Source organism: Ipomoea triloba, chromosome 8 (genome assembly GCF_003576645.1).
Source record: "Ipomoea triloba cultivar NCNSP0323 chromosome 8, ASM357664v1".
Lineage (NCBI taxonomy): Eukaryota > Viridiplantae > Streptophyta > Magnoliopsida > Solanales > Convolvulaceae > Ipomoea > Ipomoea triloba.
In genome coordinates this window covers 9,709,377-9,737,315 of record NC_044923.1, presented here as the reverse complement: position 1 = coordinate 9,737,315, position 27,939 = coordinate 9,709,377, and the positions used below count along the sequence as shown (strand labels likewise).

Genomic DNA, 27,939 nt, shown 5'->3' with positions numbered 1-27,939 from the left:
AAGATATTGAGTATTGGAGTATATACTTGGGAAATTAGAATATATCCAGCCAACGACCAAGGGGTTGTTGGCGTGTTTGATTGCAAAGCAAAGAATCAGAAATGAACAGACAAAAATGGCTTCGATTTGGAATCTTGTATTCCTCTAGTGCAGTGCAGTGGTGTCCTTTCCAGTTCCACTTCCATTGAAGGAAATGAAGCTTTCTCTTTACTGCTACTACATGAAGATTGAAGAAGAACACATGCATTTATATTTATCAATGAAATGAAATGGGTGGATTGAAACCCTCACTTCCCATTGACCCTTTGTTTCACTTGCACTCAACGTTAACAACGTCGTTGTTTCGTCCCTTTCTTCCCTCAAGCTTAAACCCCTCCTATTGGGATCTCCGCAGCGGATCCAGTGCTATAGCTATTGTTTCGGCTCTCTCTTTCTTCTCTTCTATACCATGGACCCTGCTACCTCTCGCCCTGCTGTAGTCATCGATAATGGAACTGGGTACGCGAAATTGTGGTTTAAATGTCTTGTTTCTTTTCCGCTCACAAGGTGTTCGACGTATTGTATTTCTTCGGTGGGGATGATCTTGACGGTTGTCTGCTGTTTTCAGGTACACGAAGATGGGGTTTGCCGGGAACGTGGAGCCGTGTTTCATTCTCCCGACGGTGGTTGCTGTTAATGATTCGTTCGTGAATCAGCCGCGGGCTTCGACTAAGAGCAGCAACTGGTTAGCCCAGCACAGCGCTGGGGTTATGGCGGATCTGGATTTCTATATTGGCGATGAGGCGTTGGCCAGATCTAAATCTAGTAATACTTACAATCTTAGCTATCCGATTAAGCACGGTCAGGTCGATGATTGGGATGCTATGGAGCGATTCTGGCAGCAATGTATCTTCAATTACCTGCGGTGTGATCCTGAAGATCACTATTTTCTTTTAACTGAGAGCCCCATGACCGCACCGGAGAGCCGGGAGTACACTGGAGAGATAATGTTTGAAACGTTCAATGTTCCTGGGCTTTATATTGCAGTGCAACCTGTTCTTGCTTTAGCGGCTGGGTACACAGCATCTAAGGTTTGTATTCATTTGAAGGGGAACCTATTTAAAGCAGTAAATTTTGTCCTCTGTTGTAGGTTTAAGAAAGAATCTTGGACAGCCTTCTTATTAGAGCTTAGCTGAGCTGAAAGAGTTGTTATTCAGTGATGTTTGGACAATTTGTTGCTTTGATAAAATTATGAACCTCTCAATATTTTAATGCAATTTGTCTCTTCTTTAGTGTGAGATGACAGGGGTAGTTTTGGACGCCGGAGATGGGGCTACACATGTTGTACCTGTTGCAGAAGGTTATGTTATTGGGAGCAGCATTAAATCAATTCCGATTGCTGGCCGAGATGTTACTCTCTTTATTCAGCAGCTTATGCGGGTCTGTATCTACTGAGTCACAATATTTGACTTGTACTTGCCTAGTATATAGTTGAATGAATTAGAGTGATGCAAACAATTACAATAATGTATCTTAGCTTAGCTTAGCTGTCTCTTGTTAAAGGGATAAAAAGTACTGTGGTACTGCCACCGATACAGATCCCATTGAGTGACACTAGATAACCAACCAACTGCTATCTATATTGCATGTCCATTAGCTCTCTTTCAATGATGCTGAATAGAATGCCTATGGTTCATGCTCTATTTCAGCTTCTAGCCCCTCGGGTATTATTTTCCCCATAGGCTTTCCAAGCTCTATTCGGCCTGGAGCATTGATTCCCAAGATGATTGCAATGATAATAACTCCCCAGATGTAAACCTTTGTGCATTGCATAAGAAGACACGACTATTACTCCAACCTCATTGCACTTCCTTTCACATTAATTTGATAAGTGCATTAGTGCCTCAATTCATAGAAAAAACATGGGTTTTTTTTTTGTTGTTTTATTGAAATTACTTTCTTATATTGTCCAGAGTAAATATGCTTATTTTTGCATGAGTACTGTAATATGTCTGTGGTCAAAGATTCTCTCAGAAGTTAGAAATTTCTCTGTATTTAAACAAACCTACTTCTCTGCCATTGATATACCCTTTCATAGCTCATTGGTTGCATGTTTTTCAATGCTTTCCTAATGACACTTTAATGTTATTGTTATTATCTCTACACTCTTGGGGATGATTGTGGTGACATTACTATGTTTTTGAAAATTCTCATTGGTACATGGCGTATGCTGTATTTGAATTAAGTCAAGGGATCTCTTACAGAACAATGGACCTAACTGCTAAATTTTCTTTGCTGTTGTTTGATGTAGGAAAGAGGTGAGCATGTTCCCCCTGAGGATTCCTTTGAAGTAGCCCGGAAAGTAAAAGAAATGTACTGTTACACTTGCTCTGACATTGTCAAGGTATTTCTGTTGATGTCAGCCTCCATAATGGCATTGGTAAAGGAAGAATACAAAATAATAAATAAAAAAAAAATATAGGAGTGATGAGAAAATTTGAATGGAAAAAGAACTTGAAATAATTCCTTATTAGCCTGGTTCCAATCCTTTGTCTCTTAGCATTCTTGGTTTTGAACCATGAAGAATCTACATTCTTAGTTTTGAACCATGAAGAATCTAAACCTAATTTCATTATGTAGTTTCCTTTACTTCATATTTATGTTTGTGAATTGATTGTGCAAGTTTTGTGCTTATCATGCATTGTTTTCTTATCAGAAACTTAATATGATTGATGATGACTGATATTAAGACCTAATCCATGATTTCAGGAGTTTAATAAGCATGACAAAGAACCTGCAAAATATGTTAAACAATGGAGAGGTACAAAACCCAAAACAGGGGCGCCATATTCTTGTGATGTTGGCTATGAACGGTTTCTTGGTCCTGAGGTTTGTTTTATCCTCTGCACTCAATGTTCTGATTATTTACAAGTGATTTTAACATTTATAACCTCTCTCTCTCTCTCTACCAAAAACAAAAAGAAAAAAGGAAAAATGAAGTCAATAAATGTGGTTTCCTTGTTCTTTTGATGCTTGAAAGAATTAGAGAAATATCAACTAAATATAATGAGGTGGTTCTTGGAATGGCTGGATTTGTAGAGGTTGTGACTTGCGCATTGGCAGACAGAATATGTTATTGACATAAAGGTTTGATTGCCTGTCAGGTTTTCTTCAATCCCGAGATTTACAATAGTGATTTTACTACTCCTCTGCCTGCTATAATAGACAAATGCATTCAGTCTGCACCAATAGACACAAGAAGAGCCCTGTACAAGGTGAAGTAAATTTGTCTATAAATTGAATTGGGGGGGTGGGGGGGTGGGGGNGGGGGGTTCAAAATCCCTCATGTAATCTGGATCTACAAGTTATTGTGTGTAGTTATAATATGTGCACAATTTTCAGAATATAGTTTTGTCTGGCGGATCAACCATGTTCAAAGATTTCCATAGAAGATTGCAACGAGATTTAAAGAAGATAGTTGATGCTCGTGTTCTTGTATCAGATGCTCGGTTGGGTGGAGAAATCAAAGTGTGGATCTTTTTACCTTCCCTTATTTTATATTTCAAACTAGCTAATGCGCTTCTTTTCCTTTTTCAGCTTATATATATATTATTTATGAAAGACCTAATGGAAATTTTCACTGTTAGGCACAACCAGTGGAAGTAAATGTGGTCAGCCATCCAATACAGAGATATGCAGTTTGGTTCGGAGGATCTGTGCTTGCATCCACTCCTGAATTTTTTGCGGTATGTTGATGTCATGTCGAATTTTTGTTTTGATTCTTCAATTTTCTTTTGTCAATTACATAAGTATTCCATTCTTTTACCTATGTCTTAGGTATGCTTTTCAGAAAATATTTTGTTTATATTGGTACAATACTTGACTTTTCTTGCTTTCTTGTTCAAGTTTTGGTAGTCTGGTTTCATCATAATTTAAAATTCAAAAGTTTCTTGTTTGGTACTGATGGAGTGATGGGATAATATCCCACTCAATTGTAATGTTGTAAAAATCGGCCTAGGCGCTAGGTGCCCCATGGCCGGAGGAATAATGGAAAATTGGCCAACTAGGAGGTTGACCAACTAGTCGGCCTAAGTGGCCATTATTATTATTTTTTAAAATATTTGTTTGTTTTGTTTGTATGTGTTATGATTAAAGTATCATGTGTTTTTAGAGTATTATGTGCTATTGAACTTGAACATTTATATTTTTTGGGAGGAATGCTTGTTAGAAGTCTAAAAAATCAGGGTGCCTTATGTAAAAAATAAAAATATTTTTTTTATTTTTTATTTTTTATTTTTATAGTTTTGCACCTAGGAGGCCTAGGCACTAGGCTCCCATCAAATGCCCAATGTGTGCCTAGCTATTTTTACAACATTGTTCAATTGGGTGATAGATAGATGACTCAACTCGCGAGATTGACCCAATGAAGCCGGCAGTTGGAAAATCACTAATGTTGGTCAAACTAACTGTTAAAGCAATATTCCACCCTAAATACCCATTATACCACCAATTATTCTATCATAAATCCCTGTTATTCCCGTTATTTCTACTATGAATAAGTTCATTACTCTCCATGAATAGCCATTACACCATATTATTTCTCCATGAAAGCCATTATCCACCATGAACGACCATGATGGCAGCCAAAAGCCCCTCACATTCAGTCATTCTTCCACTATAAAAAGGCTCCACAATCAAGGATGGAAGGACACTGTATCATCACTCTTGGGCTCAACGAAATCACTTGATAAGCTCTAGCTCTCTGCACTTCACCTTAAGCTTTACTAAATTATTATCAGCCAAGATCTTCAATGTACATGTAGGCAATAAGACTTAGGGTGTGTTTGGTTGACAGGTTTAGCTATTAGGAATGGGTATGAAAGTCATTGTTATTGTTTGGTTGACAGGTTTTTAGAACACTACTATGGATTTTGATTACCCCTTAATTGCAAAACCCATTTCCTAATAAAATAAGGGTTTCATTCCTTCCTCAGCCGCTTCCCCAACTATTAATAATCATTCCCATTCCACCCTACTACCAAACATGCAAAATTCTTTCACCAAAACCCATTACCGTTACCAAGTATTTGATACCCATTCCGATTCCGATTCCCATGTTGGCCATGTGCGAACCAAACACATTAGTGTGTTCCATAGAGACAGAAAATCTGGTCCGGATTGAAAGGCCAAAACAACGCTACACTAATTCAGATTCATTTTGGCCACTCATTGCTCAACAATGGTTGATCCTAATCTTGATTCTGTTTTGGGAGGTTCCCAAGCAACCTTAGAACTTGAAATTAGACCTTTGTAACCCAGGTTCTTGCAACGAGTTGAACTACATTGAGCTTTTTAACAATTTTTGTTAAATAAATATGTATAATGTATTAATGTAAGATGGTGTCACAAATTTAGTTTGTACTCTTTGCATCAAGATTGGAGAAGATAACTATTGAGCGAGTTCCACTTTTAGTTCTTGACTATTGTGGCATTGTCATATTTAGTTCTACTCTTTTAATTTTGCCTCATTACATACTTGATTTTCATTTACTTGCAACAATTAGTCCTCCATTTAAATTTGTCATTTAATAAAGAGGGCTAACATATAATTTCATCATTTAATTAAAAGAGTTTACAAGAGAGGGTGAGAAATTACATTTTGGGGCAAGAGGCTTGAATTATGAAATTACATAATTAACCTCTTTGCTAAAAGGTGGAATTCCAGAAATTTAAACAGATGACTAATTATGCCAAGGAAATGGAAGTCAAGTATGTAATAAGGCAAAATTAAAAGAGTAGGACTAAATGAGTAAATGTGGTAATGTCACAATAGTCGAAGACTGAAAGTGGAATTTGTTCATAACTATTTTATTAGGACTGCTTTTCAAATTCTTAGCTCTTATGCTTGACCCTACATTTCCTTGTTCCATTTGCACTTTAAACCAATCTAGTCCTTTTGAATGACTTGATAAAGAATTAAAGATATTGCTATCTCTGCAGGCTTGCCACACAAAAGCAGAGTATGAGGAGTATGGAGCCAGCATATGCCGCACAAACCCTGTATTTAAGGGAATGTATTGATATGGAGGCCATTTGAAATTTGAACTTGATTATAAAGAAATCTGTTGGTATCATGTTCATTTGAAAAGGTCGACCATTCCAGTTCACATGAGTTAATTTCTTCGAAATCCCAATCCAAAATCACATTGATGTATGCTTCCAGCTGGCTAGAGGCTTGTATAGATAGACTTGTTGATTCTTGCCTTATAGGAAACCTCTACCTTCATGCAGGAACCCTTTGGTCAATGCTTCTGCAGAAAAAATGGTTTGTTACCCTAGATTTCGGAAGCTACTGAGCTGAATGTGATTATCTCAACGTTCGCCTTTTAGCTTCATAAAGCTCTTACAGTATATTTTAGACTCAGATAATTATGTTATTTCATTCGTTGAAAGATCGATATTTGATTAGAGGTTTAGAATCATGGTTTTGGTTGGAATTTGTCCAAAAGTAAGTCCTTGTATGTACTGTTCGTTAGAAAAACTCTTGTCATTTTCCTGGGATAGCCAATGTATACAAATTGATTTTGTATCAACTCAAATGCTTGATTAATTATGCATCTGGACAGTTAAGATTATGTTGCTATTGAATTTAAATGTCAAAAGCCCTATGAAGTTCCATGAATTCCTTGATGTTTTGTCTTTTAAGTTTTAACCTGATGTAGCATAGAGTGTACATGTGAAATGTTGTTCTCTAGAGATTGAATAGAGATTGAATTAAGACTCTGGGTGAAATGTCATTTTTTGATAACCAAGTTTAGAAAATATGCAAGAAGCTAGGCAAAGTATAGGCCAATGATGAAATGTAAGTAAACAAATAAATAAGCCAATGATGAAATGTAAGTAAACAAATAAATGAGGTAATTAACACAAGATTAAATGCAATTTGGAAAATAAGGCCTCTAGTAAGTAAACATAATCCCCAAAATGGGTAAGCCTATAAGCTAACGAGTGTTGCTCTCCACACATCAACGGGTATAATCACAATTCCTTCACAAACGTTAAGAATCTTAGATTGAGTTTCTACCTCTTTATACAATAAGCCAAGGACCTTGTAGTCCAGTGGCATCAAACCCTTCCTTTTATACGGGAGGTGGTGGTCAAACCCTTCCTTTTATACGGGAGGTGGTGGGTTCGAGTCTCAATGGAGACAATACTTACTCTTGACCTTCAATAGGTTGAGAAAGTAGTTATGAACAGATACTGCATTCTAATAGAGTTAGTAGTATTCAAAAAAAAAAAAAAAACCTCTTTATGCAATAAACTCTAACGGCCCAACCCAAGTCCTAAATAGAATTACTCTCACATATCTAGCACAAATAAAGTAAAAGCATAAATGGAAAGCATACATATAGCACAAAAGAAATGAAATGAATGATGAACTTATTTATTAAAAAGTAGATGAAGCACTCCAAAATTGATGGGTTAAAAAGTAGATGAAGCACTCCAAAATTGATGGTGAAATCCTTGAATACAAGCTCGGAAAGTGTTAATGAGATTTAATCTAATGCTAATCTAAGCTAAAGAAATGACAGGAAAGGAAGAATAATAAGCTAGGACTACCTAGGATTTGAGCTCCCTTCAAATTACAATAAAAAACACATAAATACTGTACGTCGCACGGCACGCATGTATGGAAGAATGTGCGACCAAACAATAGAACATGGAAAAAATGTCGCACAGTAGCATGGCTATGGGCATGGTCATGCCATTGCCCATGCCATTTTGGGCATTGAAAACTTGCTCACCACCTAGATTGGCATAGTCATGCCTTTTTCTTTGACGCAAGGGGTAAGACTTTCCGTTATTATGCACGAAGCACTTGCTACAAATGTATGAAAGTAGCTTACCACTGACTTTTTTCCTTCCCATAGTTCATACTGAGTTTTTCCATGAGCTTTATGAACCAATGTTCTATTTTGGGTGAAACATGTTGTGTTAACAACTTCAGCCCAAAATCTCTTAGGTAGGCTTGAGAGGTCATTGACCTTGCCGCTTCCTTGAGAGTCCTATTTTTCCTGTCAGCTACTCTATTTTGCCGTGACGTCCTTGATATGGAAAGTTGATGTTGAATCCCATGATCGCTGCAAATTTTTTTGATGACATGGTTAACAAATTCACGTCATTGATAAGATCCTATCTTTACTATACTTGAATTTTGCTCATTTTGGATTTGACGCATGAGCTCAGGAAGTTTCTTCTCAATTTCATTCTTGCTTTTCATGAAGATTATCCAAGTATACCTAGTGTAGTCATTTACTACTACTAGCGTATATTTTCTTCAACTTAAGCTTATTGTATCTACTAGTCCGAAAAGATCCATATGAAACAAACTTAAGGGTCTTTTTGATGAATCCATAATCTTTGACTTGAAAGAAGACTTCACTTGCCTTCCTTTTTGACATGCTTCACAAATTCTAAATCTTTGTTGAAAACAATATTGGGAAGACCATATACTAACTGCTTCCTTGATACCTTGTTGATTGCTTTAAAGTTGAGATGATTAAGCGTATTGTGTCATTCCCAACTGAGATCAACATTACTTATCACGATCAAGCATATAGATGATTTTGAGGTGCTTCAACCAACCACATACATGTTTTTCTCCTCCTAGCTAAAAGAAAAATCTCCAAGTATTTTTCTTCTTTGATGTAGCATCCATTTTTCAAGAATTCTACTTTGTATCCTTTGTCACAAAACTAATTGGTACTAAGAAGATTGAAGTTTAAGCCTTCTAAGAACGAAATATCCTTGATTATCAATTTATTTTTGTACAATTCTACTATTCCATTTGTTTGTCCATGGGCTTCATTTTATCCAAATATAGCCTTTGGTCCATTGATTTCTTGAATGTTAACCCTATTAGACTCATATGCCTTAAGCATCCACTGCCAATGTACTATAATTCCCAAAAGCCTTGAAAATTTAAAATTAATTTGATTTATGTACCCATGCCTTCTTCGGTACTTCTTGGTTAGTCAATTCAGGCATCCATCACTAGTTAGATCTCATTAAACCAACAATTAAAGGAATTATAATTATAAGAAATATTTTGGAAATTCTTGGAAGTTTTTGTTAGGAATATTTGTTAAGATTTTGATGAACAAAAAATTGTATTAGAATCCCCAATTTTATTGTCAGTATTTTTATAGCAAGTATGTGAAGGCCAAGCATGCAAGCAAAAATAAAATTGGAATTGATAGGGATAAAATCCCTGTTTATCTGAACCAACCTCCCGGTCTACATTCTGCCCCGGGGGATGTATTTTGGGCTCTTTAGAGCCCGTCTTTATCCCGGTGTCTGCGGATCGGTCAAAATAACGTCCCGGCCTACTCTAGTACCCTATTGGGGTTGGAACCTTGGCTTATCCAAGGTTAACACCTGGTTGCCGAGCGATTGGGCCGTTACGCGGACCAGTGCATGCTCGACACGCGTAGCGCATGCCGCTAGGCCGGAACTCTCCCCGAGGCCGCCTATAAAAGGCGCATTTATTGCAGTGTGGTGGACTTTTGGCTGTTTTATTTCTTGAATAGTCAAAGAGACCGGGAATCTCTGACCCACTGTCACGTAAACCGGTCTCGTATAGGGTATTCCTACTTGTACCCGCTTCCGTATTAATACAGAGTATTTTAATCGTACTTCCGTATTTTACTATATCATTTTTGGCACTGTCTGTGGGGACCGAAGTTCCGAAGCCGACCACCGCACTTTCCGCTTTTCGGTCTCCAACCATGTACCCTTACATGGACTATTTTGCCACTGCCAACTCGGAGCAAGAGGCACCATTCGACCTTCGATCTCGGCTCAGTTTCCAAGACGAGCCGAACAACATGGGCGGGGCACCAAACCCCGACCCGGTCAACATCATTCACAAACCCCAGGCGTTCCCTATCCCTGTTGGGCCGGTTCCTTACCAGTACCCGGCGTACCCGGTGGACCCGAATATGCAATGGTGGCCGAATTCGCTGCACTTTTACGCATAGCCTTTCGTTTCGCCCTATCCTTTCTAGCCGCCAGTTCAGCCGCAGGTACCCCAACCCGACACCACGGCGATCGGGGGCGCCCGCAACAGCCCCGTCAGGGCTACGTTGATCCCACTTAGAAAGACGATCAGTCTCGTCCCGTTTGCACAAGCCGATCCCTACACGCCGCCCGGCCCTCTCCCGGTTAAGTGGGTCAGGAGCCCCACGCCCCCGGGACCGGGAAGAGCCGCCGAGGGCGAGCGTGTTTGATCGGTTGGACTTACCGATTAGTGACGACGACTCTAGTGAGGCAAGCTCTTCCAACCCTCGCCGACACCGTCCCCGCGATAATATCCACCAATCTAGTCTCTCCCGCGGAGTACTTGACCAAGTGTGCGCCGAGTTGAACAAATGGAAGCAAGAGTAGGATTATGGAAGGTTGACTGATAGAGCGGGAAACCTGTTACGGACACCCTTCACTCAAGACATCATGAGTCAGCCCTACCCTATTGACTTGCGCGTCCCCGGAGATAAAGAGTACGCGGGCAGGTCGGACCCCGAACAACATGTTAACTCGTACTACGGCAACATGCTCATGATGGGGGTGTCGGAGGCCGTCATGTGCCGAGGCTTTTATTCCATTTTGGCCGGGATGGCAGCGAAATGGTTCCGAAAGTTGGAACCGGAGTCTATCTTCGACTTCAGAGAGTTAGCCCGGAGGTTCGTCCAGCGATTTGCCATGTCCAAAACCGTAAAGAAACATTTCTCCCACCTTGAGAATGCCAAACAGTTGGAGGGCGAACCGCTCTTGGTCTTCATCGAGCGTGGAAAATCACAATGATCGAGATTGAGCCAGTTGATGATGTAACCGCCACAAACCTGTTATTATCCTCTCTGTGAGTGGGAAACCTGTACCAAGACCTCATCCTCAGGCCGCCGCTCTGTTATGAAGACGCCGTGCACAAGGTGGTCGATCACGCCACCGCCACGGAAGCGAACTCGGCCAAGAGGATGATGGAGACGGGTGACAAATCCAGCTCAAGGAATGTATTTTGAGTCATTTCCGCAGGATATAGCAAAGTTTTGGGCCAAAAGAAGCAACAAACAAAGAATCCACCAAGCAGGAGGCTGCCACGCACCATCACACGCGTGTGAGCATGCGTGGATTTATTCCAGAGAGCTGCCACGTAGGGTCACACGCGTGGAACGCGTCCAGTAGGGCAACAGCGGAAATTCGACTTTTTGAGCAGCTATTTAAACCCTTCCTTCTTATTTTTGAAAGGAGGACTTTCCCAACTTTCAGATATGATTTTCTCTCTATTCCTTCCCCTTTGGTGAGGAAAAACATACTCTTTTCCCTTAGATTAGGATAGATCTTTAGATTGGAAGATGGATTGAAGATGTAGACTCCCATTCCTTTGGTAAAATACTCTCTCCATTGGATTACTTGTTTAGATTTATTGTTGAAAGTAATCTTTTTGCTTTGATGTTTTGAATGATTTCCATGATTGAGTAGAGTAATTTGGGCGTGTGTGCCTTTGTCAGACTATTGATTGTTGATTAGAAATTGCTTTATGATTTTGAGACCTGAAGGAGTAGGGTTGATGTTTGTATGGTTGATGTTATTCAAGCTTTACTTCTATTTCGGCCGGAATAGTTAGTAAACCGATGGGAAGTGAGAGAGTGCGCGATAGCGGCCTCTCACGAGCCTAACTCATCCGTATCTCCGCTCTTAGTCCGAGAGGACGAGATCCGAGAGGAGTGGTAGACTAGGTGTTCGACAAAATGCCTCAACCGAATGAGGATTGAGAGTCTGAGTGTGACGCCACTCGGTACTAATGCCTTGACTCCCTTACTCGATCACGAAACTCGTTCCCAAATTCCCTAGGAAGATCAATCGATTTGTTTGACATTGGTGCACACCCCTTTCATTTCTTCTGCATTATTTAGTGTAAATCTCATTTCTACAACCCCAAACTTACTCATTAAAACCAATCTCTTGTAATACTTGTAACTCTTACCTTTTAACACCGTTAAGGTCAACACTAATTTGATTCCCATTCGCCATCCTTGAGAGACACGACACTCGGGGAGTCTTGACTCTTCGTTTTACCACTTCACATTCACTCACACTAAATCCACAACATCAAAATGGCGCCGTTGCCGGGGATGGCAAACGGTTTTGAATAGTGTTGACGTTTTTGGAGTTAATTTTTAAGAGTTCTTGCGTTGCTTTCTTTTTTGTTTGTTTTATTTTCTTATTTTTGATATTTACTTGAAGAAGTGAGCTTACATTATCGTGAATATCTTGTGCTCACTTGCAACTACTTCTAGCTGCAAATACTTGTTGTTGGGAAGAAGACTGCATTAAGGTGTATGAAAAAGATGACAGAGGAAAATCTCTCTCCAAAAAAAAGTGAAGAACAGGACCTTCTTGATCGCAGTACCAAGAAGACGAAAACATCAACTGAATCCCCAATGGGAGAAGCTGTCCAGCCTCCGGCAAACCCTACACCGGAGAACTCTACTGGAACACTTTCATTTAAACAGATTGTAGCCAATGAGACCGGCATAGAAGCGGTAAACCAGAATGATCTAGATCTTATCTCTGACGATGAGGAAGAGGATCCAGACGAAGAGGTAGATGGAGGTTGCCCAGTCATCCGCCTCACCAAGGAGGAGAAGTTGAGAATACGTAGCAAATGGAAGCAGACCCTTATTGTGAAGGTGTTGGGGAGATCTGTTGGATACGCATACTTGCTGAGAAGACTAACAACGTTGTGGCATCCAAAAGCCAGAATGGAGCTGATAACCATTGAAGGGGGTTACTTCTTGGTAAAGTTTGCATCGATAGAAGATTACGAGTTTGCAAAATACGGGGGCCCTTGGATGGTTTTGGAGCACTATCTAATTGTTAAAGAATGGGTTTCAAACTTTGATCCGCTCACTGATAGAACGGAAACGGTAATAGTATGGGTGCGTTTTCCGTGTTTATCGGCGGAGTATTATGACCACAAGTTTCTTATGAGGGTAGGTGCGAAGATCGGTAGGCCTATCAACATCGACACGACGACAAGCTTGGTGTCACGGGCAATGTTTGCGAGAATCTGTGTTGAGGTGGATATTACTAAACCACTGCTATCAAAGTTTACATTAAGGAGGAAGGTAAGGGGAATCACGTACGAGGGTTTGCACTGGATCTGTTTTAAGTGTGGTACGTATGGTCATGGTGTTGAGACGTGCCCGCAAAACCAAGATCAAGCCGAAAGCGAGGAGGAAAGGATGGGGAACGAAGGTGGCGGACACTCACCGGCGGTGGAGGGTAACGGGGACAACGGTCAAAGACGCATGAATGGAAAGAAGATAACAGTAAGGAAAGAATGTATGTTAGACCAGAGATTACGGATGATTATGGCTCATGGATGGTAGCTGAGCGAAAAGGAAAAAGGATCGCAAAAAATCCGGAAAGAAATCAGACGCAGGGCTACGGGTATGGAAAGAAGGATACGCAGAAGACTGTGAAAGGAAAAGAAAAAGTAGGGATGATTTCAGGGTCACGATATGCCAATCTAATGGAGGAAAATTTGGGTGAGGAGTCATCAGTACCCATGCAGGAACATGCAACAGCAACAGAATCAAGTGAGAAAGAAAAGGGAAACGTAACACAAAAGGGACATCTAATACGAGCAACACCAGAGGAAAGAGACCTGCAATACAAATCTCTGAGAAAAAAATTGAGGGGAACAATAAATATGGCAAGCATAAGGTGGTAGTCGGGGGCTCCGGTTCGAAAAACAACAGTACAACGAAACAGAATTACCAGAGGAAGACACCTAATCAGGCGGGGGCAGCGAGTGAACACACCCTAGTCCAAGGAAACATCACCGGAGCTAAGACAACGACAGTGGTAGGTTCTGACGCTGGTACGTGCTCCGCCGACATGCTCACAATCGAAAAGGACATGTTGGAGCACCATGGTGACCCCCCCGACCAGGAGGACAGTGACTGGAAGTCCCTAAACGAAGGGGAAGTCTTTGAGGACAATCTTGATGGCGTGGATGAGAGTGCTATGGAAGTGGAGCTCTGAGGCGCCTTGCCTTCTGTGTCTCCTATTTTTTTTCCTGGTTTGGTTTCTTGCCTTTGCGTTTTCTTTTTGTTTTGCTGTGTTCCGCCTTTTCTTTTTCTTTGTTTCCCATGAAGGTCATCACATGGAATTGTCAAGGAGCAGCCTCCAAGAGTTTTCTTCGAGCTGCTAAATGGATTGCAAACAACCATAAACCGGATTTCTTCTGCCTTTTGGAGACGAAAATTTCGGGGGTAAATGCGGATAACGTATGTAAGAAAATGGGTTTCGAAAACTGGGTGAGAGTGGAGGCCTTGGGGTTCAGTGGTGGCATTTGGATCATCTGGAAGGACAGTTTTTGTGTTGATGTGATAAGCTCCAATCCTCAATTTATACATATGAAGATCAATGACAATAGTGGTTTAATATGGAGTTTAACGATAGTGTATGGAAGCCCGTCTCTACACCTTAGAAGACGCCTTTGGAGTGCCTTATCTAGCACCAATATGAACATAAGTGGCCCCTGGTTAGTAGCGGGAGATTTTAACGCGGTAGTGAACACTGAGGAAATCTCCAATCCGGAAAACCCGGGGGTGAACCGCAACAACGATTTCAAGAACTGGATTTTCGAAGAAGCTTTAGTGGACTTGGGTTTCTCTGGACAGAAATTTACTTGGAAAAGAGGGCAAGAGTGCAGAACGTTCAAAGGCGCTCGACTTGACAGAGTGCTTGGTTCCATGGATTGGATTGATAGCTTCTGTAATACCGAAGTAACACATTTGCCTATGGTAAATTCAGACCATTGTCCAATTTTGATCAATACTGATGGAAGAAAGCAAACTAGTTCGAAGACTTTTAAGTTTCAAGGGGCATGGACGCGACACCCAAAATTCCTGCAGGAAATTAAAGAAAACTGGAACAGAAATGATACGGTTTCGAGTAATAGAGAGCATGTCGCAAACAAGCTGGTCGAATGGAACATGCACACTTTTGGAAATATTCATGCAAAAAAGCGCCAAATTCTGAGAAGATTGNACCAAGAGGAAGTTCTTTGGTATCAACAAGCCAGGGAGGATTGGATTGCCTCGGGAGACAGGAACACAAAATTCTATCATGCTGCTACGAAGATAAAAAAAGCTAGGAAAATGGGGTACAAAATCCTTGATAGTTGCACCCAGCAAGTGCTTAATGAGAATGACACTACGAAACATATTATGAATTTTTTCAAGAACATCTTCACCAAAGATTGCGATACTGTGAGGGAAGGCGCACTGAAAGGAAAGTTTCCTGTCCTTAGTGGGATGGAATGGAATAAATTCCATGCTCGGTTCACTATTGATGAAGTTAAAGCAGCTCTGTTTGATATGAGCCCGCTCAAAGCCCTGGGTCCGAATGGTTATCATGCTTGTTTTTACCAAAGAGCCTGGCAGGTTGTTGGTCAATCAATTTACAAGCAATTTAATGTGTTTATGGAATCTGGAAATCTTGAGGAGGGAATGAATGACACTCTTGTTGCCCTTATACCAAAAGTCAGCTGCCCGATGAATGCCAGCCAGTTTCGCCCTATCAGCCTGTGTAATGTCATCTACAAGATTATCACAAAAGCCTTGACCAATAGAATCAAACCTATCCTTACAAAACTCATCGGGCTGGAGCAAAGCAGTTTTGTCCCTGGTCGTCAAATAACGGACAACATACTGGTGTACCAAGAAGTCCTACACTCGATGCGTACTAGAAACAGTAATACGGGGTACATGATCCTTAAAATTGATCTCGAAAAAGCCTATGATAGGCTGGATTGGGATTTTATTAGGGAGACCCTTACGGAAGTTGGTATGAATGGGGAGTGGATCCGAAATATTATGACTTGCGTGACGACGACAAAACTAAGCATTCTTTGGAACGGAAAACAACTCGATCCAATTGTACCCACCCGAGGCATAAGACAAGGAGATGCCATCTCGCCTTACTTATTTGTGCTATGCATGGAGCGTCTTAGTCACTTAATCAAGGAAGAAGTCCAGAGAGGCAAATGGAGGGGCATCAAACTTAGCAGGAATAGCCCCCTACTTACTCATCTGTTTTTTGCTGATGACTTAGTCCTTTTTGCAGAAGCCTCCCAGGACCAAATTATGGTGATTAAACAATGCCTGGAATCCTTTAGCATAGCATCAGGTCAGCGGGTTAGCCTAAATAAATCCCAGATTTTCTTTTCTAAGAATGTTGGAAGTAATGAAGCTCGGGCCATCACAGAACTAGCGGAAATACCAGTTACTACTAACCTGGGAAGATACTTAGGGGTTCCATCTGTTCATGGAAGAGTCACGAAGGACATGTTCAATACAATTTTAGAAAAGATGGACGCGAGACTCGAAGGATGGAAAATGCATTTCCTAACCTTGGCAGGAAGACAAATACTGGCACAAACGGTACTACACTCAATCCCTTATTATACTATGCAAACCATGCTCTTGCCTGCAGGTATTTGGGAGGAAATCGATAGAAGAATCTGGCGCTTTCTGTGGGGGGGAACAGCAGAAAAGCAAACGTGCCATTTAGTCCGTTGGGACACAGTGACGAAACCAAAAGTCTTGGGCGAACTCGGAATACGCTCAATGAAAGAGGTCAATTTAGCGTTTATGACAAAGCTGGGATGGAGAATCCTAACTGAGGAAGATAGCATGTGGGTAAAGATTTTTAAAGCAAAATACGCTCATGGAAAGAAGGGAATGAGCATCTTTCAACCTAAAAGTGCAAGCTCCAATGCTTGGAGAGGCATTATCACAGCCCGACCTACTTTCCAAGAAGGCATTCGCTTCGGGGTGAGAAACGGCAAGAGTGCCCGGTTCTGGAGTGATGCATGGATACAGGAGAGTCCATTAAGTAGATACCTCACGGGCGACGACCAAGACACTGTAAGGGAAAGATCAGTTTGTGATTACTGGAACGAAACGGGAGGATGGAATTGGACTGTATTGCATCAGCTCCCGGAAAAAGTTAGACAATGCATGGAATTAATTTCCCTAGAAGGCGTTGGAGACTCAGACGAACCAGTATGGAAATGCGAAGCCTCAGGTATGTTCTCATTAAAATCTGCGTACAATATTACTATAGGCGTGGAAACTAACCTGCAGGAGCCCGCGTGGGGAACCTTGTGGAAGATTAAGGTGCCCAACAAGATGAAATTTTTCATGTGGACTGCTCTCCACGATAAAGTCCTTGGAAATGCAGAACGCAAAAGGAGACATCTCACCGAGAATGGGGACTGTGATGCATGTCAGGGCAAAGAAGAAACGATGATTCACATCTTACGGGACTGCCACCATGCTGCGGAAGTTTGGAGAACGCTGATTGGCAATGAACGCTGGAGGAAGTGGCGGCAGATCCATCCTCGACAATGGCTAGTGCAGAATATAATGGGAAAGAATCAGCCTGAGTCACACTACGAGTGGCCGAGATGGTTTGTGATTACCACCTGGTGGATTTGGAGGTGGCGAAATGAAAGAGTTTTCAATGCTAAAACTACGGATACTCAAAGTAAGATCGCTTGGATTCGAGAAGCCGAAAAGGAGATTACCCGAGCTTTTCTACACGAGACCAGTATGAGAAGCTCACCAACCAAAGAGAAAGTCCTCAAGCTATGTTGGAAACCCTCCACCACACATCGGTTCACCTTAAACGTGGATGGATGTGTCAAAGCAACTATGAGGAAAGTAGGCATTGGTGGAATTCTAAGAAATGATGAAGGTGTTTGGAGTGGTGGCTTTGCAGCGAGTGCTGCCCAAACTGACCCTACCGTAACCGAGGTTCTGGCTATTATCACGGCCATGCGCTGGGCCTGGGGAAAAGGGATCCGAGATGTGGAGATTCAGTCGGATGCCCGGGAGGCTATCAAATGGATATGAGACGGAGCTGACCTTCGGGGCATTGCTCGAGACCTTGTGAATGAGGCTGCCCGATGGTGTGCCAAGGATTGGAGTATCTCCATTTGTGCTATCTTTCGTGAACAAAATCGGAGTGCAAATGCTTTAGCCAGGATAGGCAGCTGTTGGACGAGGGAATGAATCGAGTTCTCTTCCTGCCCGTCGGAGTGTGATGAGGCGTACTGCAGTGACTTTTTGCGTACCGCACAAGGTCGTAGAGTGAGGGAGATTTCTTAGCTTGGTCTCTCCTCAGGGGTCCTCCCCTCCTTTTGATAAAAAAAAAAAAAAAAACTTGTTGTTGGCTAAGCCTTGTGCAGGAAATTTTATTGAAAAGCAATTAGAAGCTTGCCAATGAGAGCTCAAATGCATCCCCATGGTTACCCACACCATGAGGGAAATCCTTTAAACTATGTTCCACCCCAACCATATCCCTATTACCCCCATTCCACCCATACTTACATTCCACCAACATATCATTATCCATCTCATACCACTACTTACCACATCCAACCTCTTATCCATCTTATATACATAACCATCACCCACCACCATATACACACCCTATCCCACCGTATCAAAATGAATTTCCCCCACAATACTCCACTTATCAAAATGACTCGGTAAGCTCCAGAGAAATAACCCAAAATATGGAGAGTAAGCTTGCAAAAATGATGAGAACAATTGACCCAAGCTATACTCCCGAGCCATTTTCGTTCCATAATTTCCAACCAAACAACCATTACCCGTCTCCATCACAAATTCTTAAAGTAAACAATCCTACACATTTCCTTGAAACACCACCTTCTAATCCATATTTTACTATACCCAATCCTTGTGATTATATCCCACCGGCCAAGGACGAAATAGAAATTCTTAAAACAAAAATAGAAGAATTCACAAGAATGGCCAAGGAGGATATGGCTAACTTAAAAGCCGAAATCAGGAGCGAATTAAAGGATTATCTCGCTACTCTCCGGGAAGAAGGACTTCCATTGGAGGAGATTGAAACAAAAATGCTAGCCTTGATGGAGGAGTTCATGAGGACAAGTTCACCACGGATAGACAATCCACTTGAAGAAAATCTCCCAATTCTGGAAGCCAATCCAAGGATGGATACACAAAACGCTGGAAAAGAAGTAGGTAGTGAAGGGGTGGTAGATTGCTATGCTCCAGTGCTAGAGAAGAAGTTCCAATTTTCGAATTGGAAAATCCAAAAGAGGTCGAGATGGAGAGCGATGATGAGAACATCGAAGTAGTGTGGGAATATAAAGAGCCTACATATGGTAACATTCCTAAACCTTCTTGCATTACTGCCTTCGAAAATACTTGTTCTCTTGATAGATTTACTTTTGACACTCGAGTGGATGACTCCCTTTTACAATGCAACAATGATTTATATTCTTATGATACTGAATGTTTTTATTTCCGGGAGAATGATTCCATAGGCTTTATTGATAACTTTATCAATGAGTGCGGAAGTCTTGATAAAAATACTCATGCTCCTTGTAAAGACGACTCCCTACGCATTGATATTTCTATTACTTGCGACTATGATTGCTTTAATTTTTGGGAGGATGACTCTATAGTAAATCGTGATATATTGGTTGGAAATCGTAGGGATTCTAGTTTGTTTAAAAATGAATATGATGGTTTTAAATTTTTGGAAAATGAATCCTACGATTCGGGACGAGATGAGTTGATAGGTGAGGGAGATATTACTTTGTTATGTTCTGAAAAAGAAAAGTCTAATTCTTTTAGACAATTAGAGTGGGAATTGAGAATATAGAGTGTGAAAAAGATATGATGGATAAGGAGGGAATTTTCACGTTTGATTTGTTCGAGGGAATTGAGGGGGGTGATATGACTTCCAGTAAAGGGATATGGTCTCAACCTTATGATAAAAATGACAATAATATCAGGGGTGGAAGAGAGAATGACAAAATAGGGGAAGATCACACTACCTTTGAGAAATCAAGGGGAGTGTTTGAAGCCATAAACCTTCCAATTATACACCTTGTTCTTCCTTTATTTGCGTGGGAATTCAAGAATGTCCTACACCTTGAGGCATTCCTTGAAGCAAAAGTACATGGGACGCTTGGCAAAGTCCTGAAATCTGTGTGTTTAGCTGGATAGACCAATCCAAGTCTAGGCAAAGACTCTAAACAAAGGCGCTCTTGGGAGGCATTCCCAACGTTATCCGTAGGACTTAGATTTTACTTTATCGTCTCTTATTCATTTTCCTTTTAGCAAATTTTTTCTTTTGTCTAGATCTCTCTTTTACTAACCAAGCAGATTCTCCATCCTAAAATGATCCTCAACGAAGGTCTTTTCGTCAAAGATGATGACCAAGCTCAAAAGGGGTAAGAAAAATTTAAAGAAGGCAGGCAAGCACAATCCACGCCTACTCACACGCGTGTGAGCAGGCGTGAAAATCTTCCAGAGAGCGGCCACGCTGATTGATATTTTCTGCAAGCGCACAGAGTCAATCACAGTATAAATTCCTGGAGTATTCCAGGGTCGATCCCACGAAGAACACAATTAACTGCTATTCTTAATAACTAGTCTTGTAGATAGGAAAAACGCAAATAAAAGAAATTCATGTATTCTTGTAGATAGGAAAAACGCAAATAAAAGAAATTCATGTATTAAAATAAATATTTGTGAATTTAATAAAAGAAATTCATGTATTAAAATAAATATTTGTGAATTTAAAGCAAAGGAAATTTCCAATTGATAAAAGACTAGGGATTTGGGTTCACCTATTATTAGATAATTAACTAACCATCCTAAGTACTGATTCGTGCGATTATAGTGATGATTGCTCCATTTATATCCTAATACTCCGTCGAGCTACTAGGTTGTAATCAATTAATTGTGATCATTTGTCGATATCTCACCAACATTAATTGAACCCATTAAACAACAACCAAAACTCACCACAAATACCTAAAGCTATGTCTAGTTTAGGTCAAGTGTGTTTATCTTACGAGGTCCAGGTTCATAATTCACCTGTCAGTTCTTCTTATAAACCTTAATAACAGAAGTATGCAATGGCCAGTCACACAATTCGCAACTAAAACACATAAGATAAATATAATCAAAATTCAATTATTCAATCGAAATTAGAAGAATCAGCACATGAAGAATAATCAATTAATCTAGTCTAAGGCTAGTCCAAATCCCTAATTCAAAGTTCTAGCCAATAATCATAACTAATTGCATAAACTATTCAAGAAATTTAGCATATCAAAATGAGAATATTAATCTGAAAATTTAAAGTAGAGACAGAGAAAGTAATTCAAGCCTAAAGAATTGATAGCCGCGATCGAAGTTCGGGAATCTCCTCTTTGCCGATGATCCTATGAGCCAACGATCGTTGCTACTTCCCGGCGTTCCTTTTCTCCCGTTTTCGTTCTCTTCGTCCGTGTTCTGCTGCACCCAAAACCAAACTTAAAAACCCCTATTTCTTTTTTTTTCCTTTTCTTTCTTGAATTCCAGTGAACCCAAGGGAAAAACAAAGTAATTTTCCCGTTTTCTTTTCCATCCTCTTTTTCTTTTTGTCTGCTGCGCCAAATCCCCCGAAGAAAGAAAAAAAAACATACAATAAATTAAAATAATATTAATGTAAAGCAAAATTATAACCTAATGACATAACTTAATTAAACCTAATTATCAAAACACTTATATTTAAACTAAATGCATAAAGCTACCAAATAATATTTAATACTATAGTTATAATAAAACTCGTATTTATATTAATAGAAAATGCAACATTAGCCTAATACTTATTAAAACCAATCTAAACTAGTAACTTATAAATAAATATAATATTTATAATAAGATCAACACTAAAACTTAATTTATTAATCCAAAACACTTTCTAAAATTACTCTAAAAATGTCTAAAAACTAAGCTTATCAAACTTCCCCACACTCAAGGTTTTGCTTGTCCCCAAGCAAACTTATGCAATGAAATAAAACTACCAACCATAACCATGTCAACTAGGCATTCAATTTAAGGGAATCGGTGAACACATAATACTTCATGAGAGTTCAAAGTCATATGCACACAAGACAATAGAGAATAGTGGTCCTCACGGTTGTTCACTCAATCCCTCATATATACGTAACTATGTAAGAAGGGTATACACCATCCTCTATTGAGAGTGCACTTGCCATAGGCTTGCTTGTCCACCAAAACTCCACCACTAAAATTATATGAAAAACACGAGTNGAAAAACGCAAATAAAAGAAATTCATGTATTAAAATAAATATTTGTGAATTTAAAGCAAAGGAAATTTCCAATTGATAAAAGACTAGGGATTTGGGTTCACCTATTATTAGATAATTAACTAACCATCCTAAGTACTGATTCGTGCGATTATAGTGATGATTGCTCCATTTATATCCTAATACTCCGTCGAGCTACTAGGTTGTAATCAATTAATTGTGATCATTTGTCGATATCTCACCAACATTAATTGAACCCATTAAACAACAACCAAAACTCACCACAAATACCTAAAGCTATGTCTAGTTTAGGTCAAGTGTGTTTATCTTACGAGGTCCAGGTTCATAATTCACCTGTCAGTTCTTCTTATAAACCTTAATAACAGAAGTATGCAATGGCCAGTCACACAATTCGCAACTAAAACACATAAGATAAATATAATCAAAATTCAATTATTCAATCGAAATTAGAAGAATCAGCACATGAAGAATAATCAATTAATCTAGTCTAAGGCTAGTCCAAATCCCTAATTCAAAGTTCTAGCCAATAATCATAACTAATTGCATAAACTATTCAAGAAATTTAGCATATCAAAATGAGAATATTAATCTGAAAATTTAAAGTAGAGACAGAGAAAGTAATTCAAGCCTAAAGAATTGATAGCCGCGATCGAAGTTCGGGAATCTCCTCTTTGCCGATGATCCTATGAGCCAACGATCGTTGCTACTTCCCGGCGTTCCTTTTCTCCCGTTTTCGTTCTCTTCGTCCGTGTTCTGCTGCACCCAAAACCAAACTTAAAAACCCCTATTTCTTTTTTTTTCCTTTTCTTTCTTGAATTCCAGTGAACCCAAGGGAAAAACAAAGTAATTTTCCCGTTTTCTTTTCCATCCTCTTTTTCTTTTTGTCTGCTGCGCCAAATCCCCCGAAGAAAGAAAAAAAAACATACAATAAATTAAAATAATATTAATGTAAAGCAAAATTATAACCTAATGACATAACTTAATTAAACCTAATTATCAAAACACTTATATTTAAACTAAATGCATAAAGCTACCAAATAATATTTAATACTATAGTTATAATAAAACTCGTATTTATATTAATAGAAAATGCAACATTAGCCTAATACTTATTAAAACCAATCTAAACTAGTAACTTATAAATAAATATAATATTTATAATAAGATCAACACTAAAACTTAATTTATTAATCCAAAACACTTTCTAAAATTACTCTAAAAATGTCTAAAAACTAAGCTTATCAAACTTCCCCACACTCAAGGTTTTGCTTGTCCCCAAGCAAACTTATGCAATGAAATAAAACTACCAACCATAACCATGTCAACTAGGCATTCAATTTAAGGGAATCGGTGAACACATAATACTTCATGAGAGTTCAAAGTCATATGCACACAAGACAATAGAGAATAGTGGTCCTCACGGTTGTTCACTCAATCCCTCATATATACGTAACTATGTAAGAAGGGTATACACCATCCTCTATTGAGAGTGCACTTGCCATAGGCTTGCTTGTCCACCAAAACTCCACCACTAAAATTATATGAAAAACACGAGTCAAAAGGTCTTTATTTCTTGGTTGTAACGGGGCCAAGGGTATGTGGTTTAAGAAAGAAAGGGTATAAGGGATAGCAAATAAAGTCCAAGGAATCAGTAGAGCCACAATTCCACCATATCAAGAGCAAGAACTTGTATTCTACCAACAAGTCATCACTACGACACTACATCATTCTCCCTCTTTCCTTTCACTTATGAATTCTCAAAACAACTTTCAAAATTTTCATCTTTTTTTTTCATTGTTTTTCTGTTTTTTTCTTTTTCTTTTTTTTTCTTTTTTTTTTCTTTTTTTTTTCTTTTTTTTTTTTGATAAAACCGAATAAATAGCTACTCATTGCCACACAACCCTCAATGGTACTCTTCCCATTTTCTTTTTGTGTATTCATAGGGAAAGATAAACAAATCATCCCAAAATTTTCAATCGTCCTCACATTTCCTTAACCATCAACTTTCTATCATGCTTTGCTCATAAATCACTTTTAGAATAAAACGAGCATAAAAGTTCTAGGCCAACAAAAGGTTTACCACCCACAAAGTCATAACAGATTTAATTTTGTTTTTTTTTTCTTTTTTTTTTTTTCACCCCTTTGATCACAAACAATTCCTCACCCAAAGCAAACCAGCTATACAATCACATTTCCACTCCAACCTCACCAATACTTCATTACTTTTGATCATCTTGCACCGATAAATGAATTAATGGCATCCACTGACCCACGGACGGGTTAAGAGGCTTCTTTTTATGAGCTAAGGTTCTTTGGAATTGGCTAACGAAGAAAAAAATGTCTTATTCATTTTAAAGCTCAAAATGGTTCACTAGGGGAAAAATAGCATGTATAAGGATGTGGTCATTTTTAAGGCTATAAGGCTAAATCCTAATGCCTTAATCATTCTCGTGTCATCACATAACATGTAGCTCTGCAATGGTATGAAGCAAGTTCTAGAAGTAACACAATCAAAGTGGCAAATAAACACTCAAAAATGAAAATAAGTTGCAGTGGGCAACCTCTAGGCTCAAAAGCTCACGGTGTGACAGAATTTGACTACTAACTCTATGCAAGCATACATATAGCCAAACACATTCATTGATATTATGCATCCCTAAGACACTAGAACTTATCTCCCAATCAACATAGTCATTAGATGGCATTTTTTAACTTTATTTTGTAGAGCAATTTCAGAAAAATGCAGGAAATGATGTTGAAAATCTTAGAAAATGCATAAAAGTGCTGAAAATGTTGCATAAAAATAGAAAAAAAAATTGCAGGAAATGCAGAAACTTATTGCAGAACAATGCAGAAAAATAGAGAAAAAAAAATGCAAATAATGCAGAGAAAAATGCAGAGAATTTTTTTAAATATTTTACTGTAGAAAACATCCCCTAAACTTTCCCTTCCCCACACTCAAACTCAACATTGTCCTCAATGTTAAATAGAAAAACATATATGAGAAAATGAAGTAAACAAGAAACTCCCCTATTAGTTGCCAATTTCTCCAATGATTGCCTTTTGGTGAAACAACCATGAATGGTCTCTTTTCATCTCTTTCAATCTCTATGGCCTCATAGGAACGAGCTTTAGTGACCATGAAAAGACCAAACCATCTAGACTTCAATTTCCCTAGAAAAAGCTTAAGATAAGAATTAAACAACAAAACTTCTTGCCCTACTTTGAATTCTCTCCAAAAATTATTTTTGTCATGCCAAGCTTTAGTCAACGCTCTCCACAATCTCTCTTCTTTTGCATAAAGTAAATGAGCATAAGAAATCATAGGAAAAGTATCATTGTCACTCCAAAAATCATATTTGAATTGCAATGGAAATGGTTTAAGTTCAAGGTGAGGTGGCGTTTCATTAAAATGTAATGAAAAAGGGTTGCCTCTATCTAAATCCTCATACTTTCTATTAAGATGTGTAGGAAAATGATCTTGACCCTCTAATCTCATCATAGACTCAACAAATTCTGGTTCCTTCTTTTCTATAGGACATGCTTCCAACGGATCACTAGGTGAATGCTTACAAAATACTTCTTTTGAAGGTTTCTCAATAACATCAACAAAAAGACATGATTCATCAAAAGTTGGTAATTTTATAGCTTTAGAGATAGAGAATTCCTCTTTTTCCGTTCCTACTCTAAATATCAACTTCCCTAAAGGCATATCAATTATTACTCCTCCTGTTAACAAAAATGGCCTACCAAGTATAAGGGATGTATCTGTATCATTACCCATGTCCAAAATCAGAAAATCAGCAGGAAAGTAAAATTTACCAACTTTTACCAAGATATCTTCCACTACTCCCTGCGGGTACTTGACTGATCTATCAGCAAGTTGAAGAGAGATTGTAGTTGGCTTCATTTCAGCTATTCCCAACTTCCTGAAAAGAGTTAAAGGCATAAGGTTTATACTGGCACCTAAATCACATAAATCACAACAGTATTACCAATAGTGCAAGGAATAGAAAAACTTCCTGGATCCATTAGCTTAGGAGGTAATTTGCTTTGTAAAATAGCACTACACTCCTCATTTAGATGCACAGTAGCAAACTCTTCCAGTTTCTTTTTATTAGACACAATTTCCTTAATATACTTGGCATAAGATGGCATATTGGCAAGTGCTTCTGCAAAAGGAATATTAATTTGTAATTTGTTAAAAACCTCTAAAAATCTTTTAAAGTTATTGTCCTGATTCCTCTTTTGTAGCCTTTGTGGATATGGAATGGGGGGGGTACATAAGGTTTTACTGTAGAGGAATTGAGGTTTTGATCACTAGAACTCTCTTTAGGCAATTGTTCTCCTTCTTTATCACTCTCTTTTTCAACCGTCAATGGTTCTTTTTCTTTCAAAACTTCATTCAACATCTTACTACTTACCTCGATCTTTTTCTGCAACCAATTTAGCCAACTAACCTACTTGCACCTCTAAATTATGAATGGATGCTTGGCTGGACTGAGCAACCTTATCAATCTTTGCATCTAGCTTCTTCATCATAGTGTCCTGGCTAGCCATGTATTGCATGAACATCTCCTCCAGTTGAGGCTTTTTCTCCTGAGCAGGAAGTTGAAGCTGTTGTGGTGCAGGTGGCTGCTGGAAGGGTCTGTATTGCTGATGCTGAGATCCCGATGGCCCTTGTTGCTGAAATCCAGTGGTCCCATTGGCCTTGCATTACCTTGATCTCTCCATGAGAAGTTAGGGTGATTTCGCCAACCTGGATTATATGTATGGGAAAATGGATCATTTCTTGGTGGTTGCCTCCCCATATTAGATCCCATGTAATTTGCCTCTTCATAAGATAGTTGCGATGACTCTGCATTCATACAAAAAGAAGAGTTATGACCATATGTATTGCAATAAGCACGAAATTCTCTATTCGAATTATCGCGAGTCATTAACAAGTTAATCTGTTTAGTCAATTCAGCCACTTGTGTTGTCAACTCAGACTGTGTGCTAATTTCATGCACAACAGCTCTTTGACCTCTTACTGCTTTCTATCTAGAGTTACTAGCTAGACTCTCAAAGATAGCTTGTAACTCATCACTATTTTTATCGCCTGTGTATCCACTTGCAGCAGTATCTACAAGAGACTGACAATTAGGATTTAAACCATCATAAAAGAATTATGTCAACAATAACAAAGGGAATTGATGGTGTGGACATTGGTTCAAAAGAAAATTGAAACGATCCCATGCTTCATGAAATAATTCCCCTTCTCTTTGAGTAAAAGTGCATATCCTACTCCTATAGTCCATTGTCTTTTGAGATGAATAATATTTAAACATGAAAGCATTGTAAACATCATCCCAAGTTCTTAAAGAACCCTCTGGTAAATTTAACAACCACTGCCTAGCATCACCCCTCATGCAATATGGAAAACATTTCATTCTAAGCTCTTCTTTAGATAAATTATTCAAAGGTAAAGTTTGTACCGTACTATAGAGCTCTCGCATGAAACCCAAAGCATCCTCACTTCCCAAACCGTTAAAGGTAGGGAGCAAATTCATATGGAAACTCTTGAGTTCATAATTCCTAGCTGCATCAGATAATTGAATGTAACAAGGGTTAACAGCTATTACCGGTCTTTGGATGTCTCGAAGACGTGGTTGAGCTGCTTGATTTTGAGGAGGTGGAACAATTGGTGGTATGCGTTCATCCT

The 27,939-nt window shown here is 39.2% G+C and overlaps 2 protein-coding genes and 1 non-coding gene across 5 annotated transcripts; all 3 read left to right on the top strand.

The window, feature by feature from the left end:
- Positions 1–65: 65 nt before the first annotated feature.
- Positions 66–6,633, top strand: LOC116027658 (actin-related protein 3). 3 transcript variants are annotated; one of them, XR_004099986.1, is made up of 10 exons: positions 66–498; positions 608–1,070; positions 1,273–1,419; positions 2,291–2,383; positions 2,749–2,868; positions 3,144–3,254; positions 3,382–3,507; positions 3,627–3,725; positions 5,980–6,190; positions 6,271–6,633. XR_004099986.1 is itself a non-coding variant. In XM_031269362.1 (9 exons), exons 1-9 carry the CDS (start codon positions 449–451, stop codon positions 6,058–6,060), a joined length of 1,290 nt encoding a protein of 429 aa, XP_031125222.1. In that variant the 5' UTR covers positions 66–448; the 3' UTR covers positions 6,061–6,633. The 3 variants fall into 3 exon arrangements, 1 of the variants encoding a protein (XP_031125222.1); XM_031269362.1 differs by having other exon boundaries at positions 5,980–6,633; XR_004099987.1 differs by lacking the exons at positions 5,980–6,190; positions 6,271–6,633 and having other exon boundaries at positions 3,389–3,507.
- Positions 6,634–12,383: 5,750 nt separating this feature from the next.
- On the top strand, positions 12,384–14,085 carry LOC116026922. Its single transcript, XM_031268349.1, has 3 exons — positions 12,384–13,380; positions 13,428–13,657; positions 13,759–14,085. Exons 1-3 carry the CDS (start codon positions 12,384–12,386, stop codon positions 14,083–14,085), a joined length of 1,554 nt encoding a protein of 517 aa, XP_031124209.1.
- A 13,340-nt stretch (positions 14,086–27,425) lies between these two features.
- On the top strand, positions 27,426–27,532 carry LOC116028141. The gene has a single exon (XR_004100088.1). It is a non-coding gene; the product is annotated as a small nucleolar RNA R71 (small nucleolar RNA).
- Positions 27,533–27,939: the final 407 nt, after the last annotated feature.